Source organism: Pituophis catenifer, unplaced genomic scaffold (assembly GCF_029215685.1).
Source record: "Pituophis catenifer annectens isolate HBS135680 unplaced genomic scaffold, rPitCat1.0.hap2 SCAF_8, whole genome shotgun sequence".
Taxonomy (NCBI): domain Eukaryota; kingdom Metazoa; phylum Chordata; class Lepidosauria; order Squamata; family Colubridae; genus Pituophis; species Pituophis catenifer.
This window is the reverse complement of record NW_027256888.1, coordinates 28,579,025-28,597,218: the sequence shown is the minus strand read 5'-3', so window position 1 is coordinate 28,597,218 and position 18,194 is coordinate 28,579,025. Positions and strand designations below refer to the sequence as shown.

The window sequence follows — 18,194 nt, the reverse complement described above, 5'->3', positions numbered from 1 at the left end:
TGTGCACAGTCACTCATGCCCTCGTCACCTCTCGCCTTGACTACTGCAACGCTCTCTACATGGGGCTCCCCTTGAAGGGCACCCGGAGGCTCCAGCTGGTCCAGAACGCAGCAGCGCAGGTAGTGACGGGAGCAGCATGGCGCTCCCATGTAACACCGCTCCTGTGTGAGCTGCACTGGTTCCCAGTGGTCTTCCGGGTGCGCTTCAAGGTGTTGGTTATCACCTTTAAAGCGCTGCATGGCATAGGGCCTAGCTATCTTCGAGACCGCCTGCTGCCACCGACGACCTCCCATCGACCCGTGCGCTCCCACAGAGAGGGCCTCCTCGCTGTGCCATCAGCCAAACAGTGCAGGCTGATGACCTCCAGGGGGAGGGCCTTCTCTGTGGGGGCACCTACCCTCTGGAATCAATTGCCCCCAGAGATAAGGAGAATCCAAGACCTCAGTGCCTTCTGCTGTGCCCTTAAAACCTTCCTTTTCCAGCAAGCCGGGCTGGCCTAATTTTTTAAGTGTTTTAATTGTTTTGTTTATCGTTTTTAATTAATGGGGCCAAATTTATATATATTTTTAATTGTATTTTAATATTTGTACTTGATGTTTTTACTTGGCTGTTCACCGCCCTGAGTCCTCAGGGAGAAGGGCGGTATACAAATTCAAAATAAAATAAAATAAATAAAAAAATTTCTCTGGGACAAACAGGCTCACCTGCTTCTTGGGACTCCAGTCCAGCCTGTTTGCCATGACCTTCCCTCTTCTTGTACATCCCCTTCCATTATGTGACTCCTAACACAGGCCTGGACTTAATATGGCTTAGTTCAGTGGTGGTGAACCTTTTACTCACCGAGTGCCAAACAGGTATGCCCTTCACTTACGCGTGGCTCCTCCCCCAGGCACTACACACACAACCACAGCATCAGCACATGCACACGGCTTTTGTTCGCCTCCCCTGTGTGCTGTGTGCACAACCGCACCATCTGTACTTGCACATGTTTTTTGCGCAGCTCCCCCATGCGTTGTGCATGCAATTGCACTATCTACACAATGCACATGCGCGAACACGAATGCATGCACAGGATAACTCCAAAGACCAGCTGGGTCTCCGAAATTGCGCGCATGTACATCAGAGGCCCAAACACCAGCTGAGGGGTGCGCGCATGCACAGCTGCAGGTGAGTTGAGTGACAGCTCGCATGCCTGGAAAGATGGCTCTGCGTGCCACCTCGGGCACGCATGCCATAGGTTCGTCATCACAGGCTTAGTTAATGCAGAACAGGATAGAGTCATGACCTTCTTTGACTTGGACAGGACTGACTTCTATTAATAAGCGCAAAGGCATTCCACCCCTCAGTTAAAGCACTTAACAACCTCTCTTTCGTTTGACCTTTCCAGCCTGAGATTTTCTTTCCCCATTTGTAGCTTGTGGTAGGTAGTCTCACTACTCAGAGACACAGAGCCACATACTTCCTTTTGAATGGGAAAATAAAGATTTCTTTTCATCGAAAAGTTGAGTTTCTCTTTTCTTCTCCTGAACTCTGCTTGCTTGCTTGTTTGTTTGTTTGTTTGTTTAATCAAATTTAGAAATCGCCCATCTCACTTTCAGAGTGTCTCTTGTTCTTTAATGCGTATATTTGCGATTGACAATTCCTAAAGCTCCGTGCCTTGATTCTCCTTCTCTAATTATCCTAATCTTCTACTTTTATCTTATTTCTACTTTTCTTATGTTTGGCTTCCATTTAAAGCTGTGCCCTGTTGAACCTTATGTCCTACTCAGGTCCACACATCTTAAAGTTGCCAAATATGGAAAACAATGGCCTACAGCAAACAAACCAACTTAATCTGCTCCTACATTGACAACGAAATTTTAGCTTGTCTGTAAAGTCAGACAGAAGGTAACCTCTAGCTGTCCTATCTAATAATGAAAATAATATTAACCCTGCCCTGCGACACACACCTACAGAGAGAGAGAGAGAGAGAGAGAGAGTCAGAGACACTGGTTTTATCTCTTATTCCAATACTGTCAAAGGGCAGCTTCAAAGCGCATCCTATCATGGCGTATGTTGCTTTTTTTGGAAAGTATCTTGGGACCCAAGGAAACACTGCAAGGAGGTTTAACAGATTAATAGAGTTGGAAGGTTCAATCACTCAGTCAACATAAGGGGCTTGTCACAATGCTTGACAATTTCTGGGATTGTTGCTCTTCCTGTCTTTATAAATGCAGAGGAAATTTTGATTGAGGGAGCAGCTGCTTTCAGCACCACAGGACAAAGAAAGAAAAAAGAAGAGAAGGAGGAAGAGGGGCAAATGAGCTGGAATCCTCCACAGGGTCAGAAAGCATGGGGTAAAAAATATTCTCTTCCCTTGCTCCATTTAACTAATCTTTGCTCACTTTTAAATAAAATGGATGAACTGCTCCTTTTAAATAGGATTAACTCAGACTTTTCCAACTCAGCAGCCCTCTGCTTCATAGAAACTTGGCTAAGTGAATCAATGAGTGATAACTGCTTGCAAATCCTAGGATTTCAGATTCAAAGAGCAGATGGAATTGCAGAAACAAGAAGGGAAGAGATATCAGTTTTTATATTAACAACTGATGGTGTAAAAATGTCACTACACTAAAGAAATTTTGTGATGTGGACCTAGAGACACTATTCATTAATTGCATACTCTTTATTCCCCCCCCCCAAGTTTTCTTCATTCATACTATAGGTAATGCCAGATTCCTATGGGGTCATGAAAGGGTCAAAACAGAGCCCTCTCTGTGAGCACATGCACTGTCACCAGCTGCTCTTCCAGGTTCCATCACGCACATGCGGCAGGCCAGTTGGCACACATGCACACACCAGAACCCAGAAAAGATCAGTTGGCTGGCACGCATGCACACAATGGAACGCATGCACACAATGGAACCCGGAACCCAGAAGAGCAGCTGGCTGCAGCACACATGTGCACCGGCCAGCTGCTCTCTTCTAGATTCTGGCGCAAAAAGGTTAACCATCACTGTCCTAGGTGTTTTGTTTGTCTGAGCTTGTCAGCTTCAGCTCTTTGCCTATAGGTAAAGGTAAAGGTTCCCCTCTCACATACGTGCTAGTCATTCCCAACTCTAGGGGGTGGTGCTTATCTCCGTTTCAAAGCCGAAGAGCCAGCGCTGTCCGAAGATGTCTCTAGGGTCACGTTGCTGACATGACTAAACGCCAAAGGTGCACAGAACGCTGTTACCTTCCCACCAAAGGTGGTCCCTATTTTTCTACTTGCATTTTTTACGTACTTTCGAATTGCTAGGTTGGCAGAAGCTGGGACAAGTAATGAGAATTCACCCCGTTACGCGGCACTAGGGATTCGAACCGCTGAACTGCCGACCTTTCAATCGACAAGCTCAGCATCTTAGCCACTGAGCCATCACATCCCATTCTTTGCCTAAAGTGTTGCTTATTTGGAGTTTCTGGCTGCTCTTTGCTTATGAATAGATTGACTGAGCTTTCTGAATGGATACAAAATATCTGTTCCTAAAGACTAGCCTTTTCAGGTTTCTGCTTGAGGCTGTTTTCCTATAGCAAGAAAACTGGAGATGCTTTCTGCCTTTTAAGATATTTCTCCTCTTCTCCTTCAGGGGAAATATTCTATTCTGCCTCTTTTTAAAATTAAGAATAGAGAATATTTTATTCTGGGGAGAGGGGCCTTCCTACAGTAGCATTTAGAAGTTATTTTTCTTCCCAATTGGTGATTTTGCTTAGAACTGCAAAACATCTGGTGTTCCTTCCAGAAATTTATTCCAGTGAGTTCCAAACAACAAACCTATAATAAATTACATATAAATTGCCAATTCTATTAATAAGTCTCAAAAGACCAGCTATCCCTGTTCATGTTCATATACAAAGAGATTTCATTTGATTGGGATGCCAACATTTCATTGGCTGCACGATCTTTAGCAGATATCAAGAGTTGCCCCTTGAAGGCTTGAGAGGTCTACAGCTGGAGAAACTAACACATGTTGTTCTGAGAAAGATGAGGAGCTTCCCTTTGATGGGTTGTTCCTAATCACAGCCAGTCCAGCCCAAACCACAATTACAAATGACTGTCTGGATTGGTAGAATTACAAATGCTTTGGGTACAAGATTCAATCAACCTCTCAACCTCTCTCAAGACAGAATGTTATATTGTCTTCTCTTCTTTTTTCATTACAGCACAGCTTTGTTTTGTGATTTGTTATATGTTAAATTAAATGTTATAATTTGATGAGGGACTGGAATACCTGCCAATCTCAGTCTTGTGGCTCCTGGATTCTCTTCATTTCCTTAAAACTACAGTCTCCCAGTACAATCAATGGTAACAGCAGCTTTGTCATTCTCACACTTTGGGCAGCAGAATGCCTCAGTGAGAATGTTGTTATTTGATTATGTGCCATCAAATTGGTGTCAACTCTTAGGGACCACTTAGATAGATCTTTTCCAGGACACTCTCTAACCTGGTTGGACTTTCTGTAACCTTGTCTTTCAGATCTTTCAATGATACATCCATAGTTGCTGCTGGATGTTGTATTCTCTTTCCTTTCACCTTTCCCAGAAACTACGGTAGGTTTTCACATAAGGTCTCCTAAATAGAATCATTTGAGCCTGGTCATTTTTTGTCTTAAGTTGGTTTGTTTGATAATCCATTTATTTATTTTCTTGATTATCCATTGTATTCTCAGGAATCTTTTGAATGAAGTTCAAAAGCATCTTCCTGTCTTGCTGCTTCAAAAACCACTTCCAAAGAGCATGACAGGGAAAACTATGGCTTGCACAATTCTGATACCTGCAGGTACAGACAAATTGCACCATCTGAATATGTTACTTACAAATATCTAATTTCCCAGTTCAGAATTATTCAAGACAGTGCCTTAATTAAAGTATTTCCCTGCCTCATCCATTGAATTTTGCAGAATCTGAAGACTGAGGCTTTTCCTTTGGACATACTTAGTCCTAGTCCATAGTTCTTTCCACAATAAATCATTCAGGAGAGAAATAGCAATCACTTTTGTTTTGTCACTAGTTTTATTTATGCATATCTCATCTGGCATATATTTTTCAGTTTTAGGTGGCTTTGATAGGCACAGACCAAGAACTTAGATTTTTTTGTATTATGGTTTTTCCTTTCTGGCATTCCATTTATCTGAGAAGTTTTAGTTAAATTCCAAAATGCTAAGGATATTGTGACTGGGTAATTATCTTCAAGGCTCAGTAAAAATAGTAAAAATGAGCTAGTGACGCAAAATAAAATTGGATACAATAATAAATGAATAAAAATAAAAGGAGACATAGAGGAAGTGATTTGTGCCACAGGCTCATCAGCACCATTTTCCTTTCATTTTATTTTATTTTATTTTAATTTGATTTATATTTTGAAGAGAAGGATGAAATGTTTAGTGCCTTATGGGTGACATCATTGAAATAACTCAACAGCAGCATTTGAGAGATGGTCAAAATCTGTAAGATGGAAGCAAGACTTGGACCACAATGCCACACTTTCCATTTTGAAGATTTGGACCTTCAATCCACAAATTCCCATGGAGTCCCATGACTTGACAGCTCTCAATAGTTCCATGATTCTATTTCCTTGCACAATAGGATAGGGAATGCCATCTGACAAGTTTTCCAACAAAACACTAGTGTACTTCTTGTAATCTCAGCTATGCATGTTAGGCCAAAGTTTTTGTGATGCTTGGCTGGGAAAGCAAATACCTTAGGTCACCCAAGAGAGAGTCAAAAACTGTAATAGGAAATTAGTTTTCATCTAATTTTTTGTTGCTCCTCAAAAAAGGCAATGTACTTTTAATTCTTTAGCAAAGGCTTATGGTATCTTGCCAAGAGTAAAACAGGAGTATGAATTAATACACTTCAAAAATAATAATGTGGCAGGAGGAAAAGTTCTCCTTTAGTTCCTCACCTTTAAAGAAACAGTGATACAGACCTCTTTAGCTTCTGAGGTACTGAACAAAGGCTAATTATATACTGAATTAGTTTTCATGAAGCAAAGGAATCCATTTTCCAATATACAATGTTGGGGCAAAGGTAATGTAAACTTCTCTTTTGGAAGATCTATGGATGACACCTTATAACCAGCAGGAAAAGGTGGAGGGCTCCTAAAATTTTGAACACTGTGAGGGAGACACAATCCTCTTCCAGAGTATGGACACAGCAATCAATGGACATCAGCATTTGCTGAAATCAACCTGTTTGTAATACTAATTTTCCCCCTTTAAGACCCAGAAACTCTACTTGATGTCAGTGGCTTTAAAGTATGCAGATGATCAAAGGATCATGGAAGTTCAGAAGAGGCAAATGGCAAACAAAGAACTTAGTACATAATATCTTCTGCTGTAACATTTGCTTCTTCTGTCTTTGTTTTCAGAGTTGGGAAGCGAATTGTGCTGAGGGCAACAATGATCAAATTCAGCCCATGGATTGTTGCACTTGCTACACAAAGCCAGAAAGAAGGCATGTACTCTTCTTCCAGGATGAGAAACTGGAAGCTATTTTCTCGAAAATTGGTGATTCTTTCTGTAAGCCGATGCAATTTGACAGCTGCCACAAAAGCAGTCACAGCCAACACAGTACATCCACCTAGAAATAAATGTAAAAAAAAGAAAATCATTTATGCACATGCCCTACAGAGCAGATGACTCTCATTTCTAAGCTATCCTAGAGTTGTTCATGTTTGAGTTGTTGACCAGCCAAAGATTGCATCTAACTTTTTAAGAGATGCCAAAGCTACAGAGAGCAAGATGCTGATGCAAAATGAAAGAGGACCCCTCATCCCATAAGCAGAGTTGGGCTTTCCATTTTTCCCTTGGATTTTGGAGAAATTAAACTATCCCTTTTGAGCCGAAGGGGTTCAATGGTCATAAATGTCTGGGGCCAGAGGTTGATTTTGCTTTTAATACCCCCCCAAAAAGCCTTGCAAATATCTCCAGTGGCACAAAGGTTTCCTTCCAAAAAGACATGAAACTCACAGAATTTATCTCACTGGAGAGGCACAAACCAACCGGTTGTACCATAGCTGCAGATATTGACCTGTAAATTGTTTCTATTTTCCTTACAGATAGTCCTTAATGTACAATGTAGCAATAGCAATAGCACGTAGATTTATATACCACTTCACAGTGCTTTATAGCCCTCTCTAAACAGTTTAGAGAGCAGTCAGCATATCGCCCCCAACAATCTGGGTCCTCATTTTACCCACCTCGGAAGGATGGAAGGCTGAGTCAACCTTGAGCCTGGTGAGATTTGATCTGCCAAACTGCTGGCAGCCGGTGATCAGCAGAAGTAGCCTGCAGTATTGCATTCTAACCTCTGTGCCACCGCAGCTCATGTACTCATGTTTTCCCAAAAAATAAGACCTGGTCATATATATTTTTGCCTCCAAAAGAGGCATTAGGGCTTATTTGGGGGGGGTCTTATTTTTTTTCATGTAGAGGAGGAGAGTATGAGGGCTGACGGAAGTGGGAGCACTGCTACTGCTGATCCCACCCTCTCTGTCCCACTGTCTGCTTGCCTATGGCCACAATGGGCCAGGCTTTTGGCATGCCCTGGCCTCCACCCACCCTGCTTGCTGTGTCTGCTGCTGCTGGGACACTTCTTGGCTGCTGGCCACTGAACGGCTGCCTGTGCTGCTGCTGGCCTTTTGGGGCTCTTCACCCTCCTGGAAACAATGTTCCCAGCTGCCCTGTTGTCCTGCTCCTGCCTGGCGCAAGGCAAGTCAGTCCATCTACAGTACGACCACCAGAGTGCCCCTTGCCACCAGTGTAACTGTGCTGCCTGCGCTGCCTTGCACAGCTGGCCCGAGAACTGCAGCACCCACCAGGCCAGGGCTCAAAGAGCGCCAGGCTCAGTCTGTAGCCCAGCACCTGCAGCACCAAGTAGACGTGCAGGTTGCACTCAGCAGCCCGAAGGCAGCGGCTAGTGAGGTGGTATGGCTCCACTGGTGGCCGCTGTTGAAGGGGCCCTGGCAGGCTGGCAGTGCTGGGGAGTGCTCCAGAGGTCATAGATATGGGCCAACTCACCCCACACCAGGCAGGAACAGCCCAGCAGGGCAGCCGAGAGCAGCACTGCCAGGTGGGTGAAGAGCCCCCAAGGGGCCAGCAGCAGCACAGGCAGTCACTTGTGCCAGTTGCTGCAAGCAAGTGGCAAGCACATCAAAAGCAAAAAGTGGGATTCATCTGCTACTCCTTGCACTGCAGAAGATGGGAAAACATAGAGAAGAGTCACCCTCCCTTCGGGAAAGAGCCTGGGGGCATTTCAATAGCAGGTCAAGCTGGTCTTATTCAGATGTCATGTTCTGGAAGGGAGATAAAAATAAATCCTGCAGTCTCTCACCACCACTGTGCAAACCCCAGCAAGGGCAATAGCAGTTGTGCCTTCTCCCTTCCAAAACATGCTGGGATGTGATCTGAATTAGACCTCGCTTGACATGCTATTGAAACACCTGCCAGCTCTTTCCTAAAGGGATGGTGGCTCTTCTCTACATTTTGCCGCCTTCAGCTGTGCAAAGTGCAATGGGCAAGTCCCACTTTTCATTTTTGATGCGCTTGCTTGCAGCAACTGGGACCACTTGGGTGGCACCAGCAGCAGGCAGAGGCATGGGTCCACCCACTCTATGTCCAGCAGGTGCTGCAAACTCATTTTGGGAAAGAGCTGGGAAGCATTTCAATACCAGTAGTAGGTCAAACTAATTCAGATCACATCCCAACATGTTTTGGAAGGGAGGAGGCGCAGCTGCTACTGTATTGCCCAGGAAGTGACCTGAATAATACCAAACTTACCTGCTACCATATTGAAACACTTCCTGAAAAAGAGAAACAAATGGGAAGGGCTCCCGAACTCATGGTGCTTTCTTTTGATTCAGTTGCTGCTGCTGACTTGGAAGGGGTGGCTTTTACATTTGCACACCATGTCTCCTGAGAGGTCTTGTGGAGATGTGGGCGATCCCCTCATCCTTAGTTGCTTGGCTTCTCAACCCCTCTTTTTCCTCTGCTTCAGCCCAGCCTAGCCCTTCATCTCCCTCCGAGGAGGAAGGCCAGGTTCAAAGGGGATGGGAGGCTCCAGACCAATCTGCAAGAAACAGACCCTTTCTTCCATGCCAGGTTCCCTCAAGCAAGCCAGGAGCAGTGACCTAGAGACAGCCCTCTAGCGACCATTCTCCCTTTCCATCAGGGGTGGGTTCTACTTACCTTTACTACTAGTTCACAATGGGATAGCTGATGACAACATCCGGGGTGGGGCCTCCCACTGGTTTTATTACTGGTTCTTGCAAACCAGTCTGAACTGGGGGCAACCCACCACTGCTTTCCATTCTTCTCTTTCCCTTTGCTTCTGAGGTGAAGGTTGAAAAGCCCCATCATTCCCAGCTGCCATCCAACCATCTGTCTTTGCAGAGAGTGTGGTAGAGCTGGAGGATCAGACTGGACAGTGGGAGCTGAGCATGAAGGGGCCATGGTGTGCCCCTGCCCCTTCCCCACTGCCTGCTTTGCCTAGCCTCACGGTGGCGGCACCAACAACAGGCGGAGGCAAAGGCACATGGGAATGGGGGAGGCATGCAATACGGACATGCTGCGTGGCTGCCTGCCCCATCCCAGCCACGGGCAAAGATGGACAGAGTGAGTGGGTGGCTACACAGCACATCTGGCAGGCCAGATCATGTGCCTCCACCTGCGCCTCTGCCGGTGCCACCGCTGTGAGGTGAGGCAAGTGGTGGGGTGGGGATGGAACCATGCCATGGCTCCTCCCCTGTGCTCTCAGCCCCCACAATCCAACCTTGTCCTCCAGCTCCGCTGCACACTCTGCAAGCAAAGACAGACAGTGGGATGGATCACGTGTCTCCCCCCTGTGCCTCTGTCTCTGCCTGCTGCTTGGAAGGACTGTGCTGTGTGGGCTGCAGCTGTTTCTGGACACCATCAGCCCCCACACATGCGCTCTCCACCTCCTTTGCTGGCTACACCTACCCCTCGTTGATGAGGCTCTGAACTAGGGCTTATTTTGGGGGTAGGGCTTATATTGCAAGCAGCATGAAAAATCATGCTAGGGTTATTTTGGGGATAGGTCTTATTTTTGGGGAAACCCGGTATGTACAATTGGGATCAAAATTTCCATTGCTAAGCAATGCAGTCATTAAACAAAGAACCTTGGTAGTACAGTGGACTAAAGCACTGTTATTAACATCTGCTGCTTGCAATTACTGCAAGTTCAAATCTCACCAGGCTCAAGGTTGACTCAGGCTTCCATCCTTTCAAAGGTAGGTAAAATGAGGACCTAGATTGTGGGGGCAATAAGCTGACTTTGTATAAATATACAAAAGTATGAAGGCTATTGCTTAACGCATTGTAAGCCACCCTGAGTCTCCGGAGAAGGGCGGCATATAAATTAAAGCAAAAAAAAAAGTCACATCTGATTTTATGACCTTTTTGCCATGGTTGTTAAGGAAGTCACTATGGCTGTTAAGCAAATCCAGATGCCCTCATTGAAAAACAAACCAGTTCCATATCACTCTAAAAAAGCTGAATGGAGCTGGGCTTTTTGATTGCAGTAAAGCATTATGCTAAGCTTAGCTGATCCTCCCAAAGCTGCATGGAACTGGGTCTTGTTAAGACTTCCTAGGTTTTAGGTTCCATTTAAAATTAAAATATATAATTGAGAAATATTTGGAAAATTAAAGAAACTTTAATAAAATGTTTCAGCTTTAGTTAATTTTTTTTCAAAGATTATGCTGTGGTCAAGAAAAGAACAGGAACAGAGATAACCATGAATCCATCAGAAGTTCAGCATGACTCAAGATTGTCTTTATCTTTTTACGTACCTCCTAGACCATTGATTAGCGGACTCTGTAATTTCAAAGGGCACATGTAATCAAATTATATTCCATTTATCACTTATTAGCATAAAATGTTTTAATATGTTATAACTGTTGAAGTTTGCAGTTCACCAACTCAAATTACACTTTAGAAACTGATGTTATCTTGTGATTTGCATCATGTGGGTTTTACTGAAGATCCAGTATCACCACATCAAATACTTTGTGATTATTTTTCAGCAGTTCATATTTTACTTTAGTAGCATTTTTGCAACACCCAACCTCCCAGCCATTTACAATGAAAGCCCTAAAATCTGTAAAAGTATGTTTACACTTAAAAAGGTAGACTTAAATCCATGGTTAGCATAGCTTATAAATATATAGTTTACAATGAGAGAAGCTTCTAGTGGACTTGCATTTGTTCACCAAAGTATTCATTATTAAAGTCCTCAAACCAAACTCAGTGATATTTTTATTAGGCTAGGTTTGGAAAATTACAACAAAAAATATATATTTTGGGGGGCAATGTTTCTAATATCAAGATATACAAACTAGAAAAGGGTGAGATGGGAGAAAAATGGGTGGCTGAAATTCACCCTCAAATAATGAGATCTGCATGGTTAGGAGAGATATCTGAAGGGCATGATCAGAAAATGTCAAGATGGCAGCATAGCAGTGTGATTGATATACATATAAACAAGTGATGTTCCAATTACAGTGTTGTGGCTGCCTTTTTCTGACCACACCTGGTGGACAGCCCTGATGATCAGGATTTGTGAACTGTGGAAGGAGATCTCAGACTCTAACATTACATCTACCCAAAATTTCAGGATTGTTGGTGTGAAGAAAGAAAAGTTCATTATACCTGCCACCAAATTCCACAAAGCTACTCCTGCTGGTCCTTGAATGGCCCGAAAAGGGACTTTTAGGAGGTTCAAGAAGCAGAATCCGCAGCTGACCAGAGCAAAGAAAAATGCCACCGACAGGGAGAAGATAACTGTCACATGGAGCATCGCGTTCACTTTTTTCACCAGGTGTGGAAACACTGACAAGGGAGGAAAAAGCAAACTCCAGAAAGATTGGGGAGGTAAGCAGATCCCATAAATAAACAATATTACAGGAAATGGAGCAGATATTGTCAGATTTTTCATTTGGATTCAATGCAGATTTTTATTACTTTTGCCTAAAGTCATGTGCACACCCATACATGTTTGGTATCAGGGAACATAGAACATAAAATAATAGTGTTGGAAGAGACCTTAGAGGTCTTCTACTCCAACCCTATACCCTATCCTATATCATGCTGGACAAAGGGTTGTCCAGTCTCTTCTTGAAAACCTCCAGTGATGTAGCACCCACTTCTGGAGGCAAGTCATTCCATTGATTAATTGTTCTCACTCCCAGGAAATTTCTCCTTAGTACCAGGTTGATCTCTCTTTGATAAGCTTATATCCTTTATTTCTTGTCTTGCCCTCAGATGCTTTGGAGAATAGGTTATCCACCTCTTTCTGACAGTGTCTCAAAAATTGGAAGACTGCTATCATGTCATCCCTAGTCCTTCTCTTTGTTAGACTAGACCAGTGATGGCTAACCTTTTTGTCATCGCGTGGCAGGAGTGGGGGTGGGGTGGGGTGGGGGGATGTTGCATGCATGCATGCCCACACCCATAATTCTGTGCCCTGCCCCCATGCATGTGCATGTGACCCCCCCCGCTCCCCCGCTCCTGGCACGCGATGGCACAGTAGGCCCATTTTTTGCTGTCCCCAGCCTCCAGAGCCTTTCTAGAAGTCTGGGGAGGGCAAAAATGGCCTTCCCCTCACCCCCAGAGGCCCTCCAGTTGGCAAACAGGCCGTTTCTGACCTCTGGAGGGCCTCCGGGGGGGGCATTTTTGCCCTCCCCAGACTCCTAGAAAGGCTCTGGAGGCTGGGGAGAGAGGAAAAATGGGCCTTCTTCACCCCCCCCCAGGTCCTCCGGAGGCAGGAAACAGCCTGTTTCCCTACTTCTGGTGGGCCTGAAAATCAGATGGCCAGCATGCACATGCACGCCGGAGCTGAGCATGTGTGCCCAACGATATGGCTATGCATGCCATCTGTTGCACGTGTGCCATAGGTTCGCCATCACGGGACTAGACATACCCAGTTCCTGCAACCATTCATCATATGATTCATCCTACAGCCCCCTAATCATCTTTGTTGCTCTTCTCTGCACTCTTTTTAGAGTCTCAACATCTTTTTGTATCATGGTGACCAAAAGTTTCGTGATGATGCAGTACTCCAAATGTGGTCTCACTAGTACAGTATAAAGCAATACTAACACTGTACATGATCTTGAAATTATCCCTAGGTTGATGCACCCCAGGACTACATCAGCTTTTGTGGCAGCTGCAGCAAGCAACCCAACTCTAAATCTAATTATGCAAAAGATCTGGCAACATTTTGGCCTTTGTCATAACAGAGAGGACTACTTTCCCTCTAACAATTCTAGTTGCATTACAGGTAGTCCTCCATTTGCAACCATTCATTTAGCAACTTTTCAAAATTACAACAGCACTAAAAAAAAAATTATGACTGGTCCTGACGCTTATAACCATTGCAGCATCCCCACAGCCATGTGATCAAACTTTGGATGATTGGCAATAGGCATGTATTTACAATGGTTGCAACTTCCTGAGGTCAAGTAATTGCCCTTTGCACTTTCCCAGCTGGTTTCCAACAAGCAAAGTCAATGGGGAGGCTGGATTTGATTGATGACCACATTTTACTTAACAACTGCAGTGATTCACTTAATAACCATGGCAAAAAATATCTTAAAACTAGACATGACTCACTTAGCAACTGCTTTGTCTTTCCAAGTAATGGAAATTCTGGTCCCAATTATCATCATAAGTGAAGGGCTGTGTTCTGTTCTTTGGGTGGGAATAATAATTTTAAGTACAGTTAACAAAATCTGGTCTGCAAAGATATAGTCCACCACTAGACAGTAGCAAAGACATGTTTTCTGTGTCTCTTGGTTGCCCTCTAGCAGACCCTTTGCTTAGTCAACACAGCAAATGAATTAGCCATCTTCTCTGTAATAAGATACATCATTTCCACCTTATTAGTTCCCATGGTTGCCACTTTGGCCAAATTATATTGAAAAATAAAATTCCTTTTTCAATCCAAACTTCAGAAGATGAGAATACAGAATAACAAAGCTGGAAAGGACTGTGGAGATCTTCTAGTCCAACTCCCAGCCCAAGCAGAACTTCCGGTAAACAAAATTTTAGGGCAAATAATGACCTGAATAATCACTAATAATCAAAGAACCTCACTTGAATATGTTTATTTGCGAATGCAGGAAAAATGGAAACAAAAGAGGCACTTACTTCTGAATCCGGAAGGGCGACCCCCAAGTCCACACTGTCGCATTTTGTGGCCCCCAAAGAGCCCGTAGTAAATTTTCCCCATGAATTTGACTAACTCAGGGTCTGTGGCATTGACCAGCTCAGCGCCAGTTTTGCAAAGGATTTTTCCCATCATCCATTTCTGGCTGCCCATGGCCACGAGGATCAGGATGAAAGAGGCAAAGCTCAACACAGCACTGAGAGCAAATAAAACCTTTTGAAAGCAGCTGGACATTCCTAACAGTTTTGGGAATCATATGGTGAGGCCTACCCACAAGGTCTCTTTCCAATCCATGGGTTAACTCTTTTTCTTTTTTCTTTAAAGTACCTCCGAAAGATTATTTTTATCTGTAATAATCCAGAGACAGACAACAGAAGCCTTGTAATTCTGCAGGAAGAGGATGCTTGTTGCTAAGAGGACAATCTAGGATCTATTACATGACTAATGTTTCATTGAAAGGTTCAAATTTCTCCCCGGTTTTAAATATTGAAGTGACACCTATGTCTGACCTGGAATGTATTTAGCTTCACAGTCTGCTTCTAAGACTCTTCTGGACAAAGAAAGATGAATTTATTAGATTTTAGGACACCAAATCGCTGTCACCTAGAATTTCTGTTTCTTAAATGTCATCCTGGCCATCTTGCTCAGATGATACTCTGCTTTCCAAGACTAAATAATATTTCCAGATGAAAAGGCACCCACTAGCACAATTTTCAGGCCATGAAAAAAAAAAGAAGATACAAATTGATTGCAGCCTGGAGAAACACATGCTTTTCTTGCAACATTCTCAGGATGTAAAATAACCTCACGAGGCATCTCTCAGTTATGCCAGTTGCAAATGTTTGTTTAATGACCATTTATTTTATTTTATTTATTTATTGAAGGCTGATGGGAGCATCTAAACTAATCTGTGCACAAAAAGAAGAAAAAAATCTGGCAAAAAAACCCAACAGCAAGCAGCGTTAATTTCTATATTTGCAAATATGGGGCTGCCCAAGACAATTTGCTACTTGAGGCATCAGGTTTGTGGGGTCTTTAGTGCCCTCTGAGCTTGGTTGTTTTCTTGCAGATGTTTTATTACCCAACTAAATTGTCAATGTTCCGACTAATGAACCCAAGCAAATCAGAACTCTGAGGCTAGAGACTTCCTCAAAGAACTTCTTTATTGGATACATCATATCGGCATGATCAAATGCAAAGCCAACTCTAAATGTTTCAGTATAATTAAAATAAGAAATAATTCCCTCCCCAACAGTCTCAGGTCATGTTGGCCAATTAGGTTAATTGGTGGGCTTTTCAGGCACTCCTCCCCGGCTCTATCCATCACCTGTAGAGATGACCTTGGTTCTCATGAGAAAGATCTGTGTTGTGTCTAGCAAAGCATTCCATCCTCCTTCCCCACTTCCCACTCTGTGTGGCAACTGAGGAATAGGAAAATGGCTTCTGCTAAATTCAGTTCGAAGTTGACAGTTGGATCTCCCCCTAGTGAGTGAGGAATACCTGGAAAAAATATAGATAGGCTAATTTCCTATTATCTCCCCCTCCCATCACCTGGTGGTTTCTTTGGTTTCTGGGGATTTTTTTTATGGAACTTCCTGACTAACCTCTCTGCTCTAAATTCTGCTGTGTAGCTTCTGACAGGGGGTAACCCTTCCACTGCACTAAGTATTGCAACTTCCCCTTATGTAGTCTTGAGTCTAGGATCCTTAGTTCATAATGGGTTTTCCTTTCCACTATGATAGGACCAGGGGTTGCCTGAGCTATTGGCCTCAATGCCAATCTTATTAGCAGCTTCAATAAGCAGCTGTGAAAGATTGGATGCACTTTCCCTAGTAACCGGTAGTAACAAATCTAAAATTTGTTACTACCGTTTCTGTGGGCATGGCTTGGTGGTGGTGGTGGGGTGTAATGTGACTGGGTGGGCATGGCCAACTTTTTTTTTTTTTTACTTTTAAAAGCATTTTTTCTACAACCTTAAGAGGTTGCAGAGAAAAATGATTTTAGAAGCTTCTGGCGATCAGGCAAGTCAGCTGGGATCGCCAGAGGCTTTTATAGGCATTTTTTTTTCTACAGCCTCTTTGGCTGAAGAGGTTGCAGAAAAAAAATGCTTTCAGAAGTCTCTGATGATCAGGCAAGTCAGCTGGGATCACCAGAGGCTTTTAAAGGCATTTTTTCCCCTACAACCTCTTCGGCTGAAGGGGTTGCAGAAAAGAATGCTTTGAAAAGCCTCTGACGATTCCAGCTGAGCTGCGTGATCATCAGAGGCTTTTTAAAAAAAATTTTAAAAGCATTTTTTTGGCCGAAGAGGTTGTAGAAAAAATGCTTTGAAAAGTTAAAAAAACAGCCTCTGATGATCGTGGCTCAGCTGGGCATGGGTGTGTGTGTGTGCAGGGATTTTTGCTACCGGTTCTCCAAACCACCCGCCGCCATTGCTACTGGATTGGGCGATCTGGTCTGAACCGGGAGCATTTCACCCCTGCCTAGTAGGCATGGGAGTTTCAGCTCTAGTGTGACTGGGTTGATGATTCTTATAATGGGGAAAGGTCCTAATAAACTTAGGACCCAGTTTTTTGCAAGGCAACTTGTTTCAGGTACTTGATAGAAAGGTAGTCTCGGCCAGTCCACCCAACTGCACTGGAAACAAGCCAACACCAGAATGGAATAAAGCAGTTGCAATCCTTTAATTAGGTTCAGCACAGCAAACACAGGCAGGAGAAAGGCACAAGCCGGAAACAAGGTTTAAAGTTAGCGCTACACGCAATCGCAGTGTAGCGCCTTTTATATACGCAGCAATAAATCAAGTGGCAATTAAACAGTTAACATCACCCCTCCTTCCCCTAGCAGGTCTGTAGGAGGAGCACAATAAATCAATTAGCAATCAAACAGTCAACATCATCCCTCCTTCCCCTAGCTGGCCTGTAGGAGGAGCACACCTCTGTTACATCACAAGGCAGCGTCATCTGCAAACTCCATGCCCCCCCTATCTCCGATGAAAGAGTTTGCTTCGTTTTGTGCGCGAGTGGTAAAGACTTCTCAAACAGCTGATGACACGCCCCTGGAGAGTCCAGCAGCTTGCCCCCTCCTCGTCGTCCTCCCCAGTGATGGCGAGACCCAACCAAGGCTCGACAGGTAGACTTTCTCTCCTATGTGAAAGGGTCTCTATGGGGATCGCCTTTTGTCTGCTTGTTCTTTTTGCATCTCTGAAGCTTTGCCAGGTGCTCGTTTCACATTTCCCCAAACATTCTACAGTGTGTCCACCCATTCTGTGAGACTCACTGAGGAAGGTGACTCCTGAGGGTACTCAGGAATGGAAACGAACTGAACTCCAGTAGTCACTTTAAAGGGAGTAAGCCCAGTGCTGCTGTGCACAGTATTGTTGTATGCAATCTCTGCGAAAGGCAGTAAATCTGGCCAATTAGTTTGTTGGTAATAGCATCTCAAATATTGCTCTACCATCGCTCATTCCACAGCCCCATTGGTACTTGGATGGAAAGCTGAACTAAGCCCCTGGGAGGACCCAATTTGCTTTATGAACTCCCTCCAGAACTTGGCTGTAAAGTGAACCCCTCAATCTGATATGATTCTCCTTGGAACTCCATGCATTCGGTAGATGTGTTTTTTAAACCCCAAAGTGGCCAGCTTGCTTGGTGTCATGACTTCTGTGCAGAACCTGGATTGGAGGGTGCTGGGGATGTACAATTTGGGCACCTTCCATGCTAACCCTGCCCTGAAAACCAGAAGCTGTTTGTTATCCCTCAACTAGGGGTCTGCCTGTAACTCGGCTTTGAGCTTCTGGGTCAATTCTCCATCAGGCTCGGTCGACCTCCCTCAGGCTTGATGCCTCATAGTTACTTGCACTGCCTTTTGAGGGAGGGGGATGATGGAATTGACCACTTCTTCGTAATTGCTTTAGTATTGTGACATTTGGGACAAGGCATCTGCTAGGATGTGTCCCCCCCCCCCCAGATGTACTTCAAAGTGAAATCAAATCG

At 44.1% G+C, this 18,194-nt stretch overlaps 1 protein-coding gene across 1 annotated transcript; it reads right to left on the bottom strand.

Moving 5' to 3' along the window:
• Positions 1–6,331: 6,331 nt before the first annotated feature.
• CLRN2 (clarin 2) lies at positions 6,332–14,436 on the bottom strand. Its single transcript, XM_070949092.1, has 3 exons — positions 14,184–14,436; positions 11,685–11,864; positions 6,332–6,597 (listed from the first exon to the last, which is right to left on the bottom strand). Exons 1-3 carry the CDS (start codon positions 14,434–14,436, stop codon positions 6,332–6,334), a joined length of 699 nt encoding a protein of 232 aa, XP_070805193.1.
• Positions 14,437–18,194: the final 3,758 nt, after the last annotated feature.

What these genes read in the sequence shown, in the direction of transcription:
- CLRN2 (XM_070949092.1), bottom strand. Translation starts at nt 14,436, where the DNA reads ATGTCCAGCTGCTTTCAAAAGGTTTTATTTGCTCTCAGTGCTGTGTTG. An exon ending in TCGCCCTTCCGGATTCAGAA is followed by an intron (nt 11,865 to 14,183) that starts GTAAGTGCCTCT and finishes CTCCCTTGTCAG; the next exon opens with TGTTTCCACACCTGGTGAAA. An exon ending in TTTGTGGAATTTGGTGGCAG is followed by an intron (nt 6,598 to 11,684) that starts GTATAATGAACT and finishes ATTTATTTCTAG; the next exon opens with GTGGATGTACTGTGTTGGCT.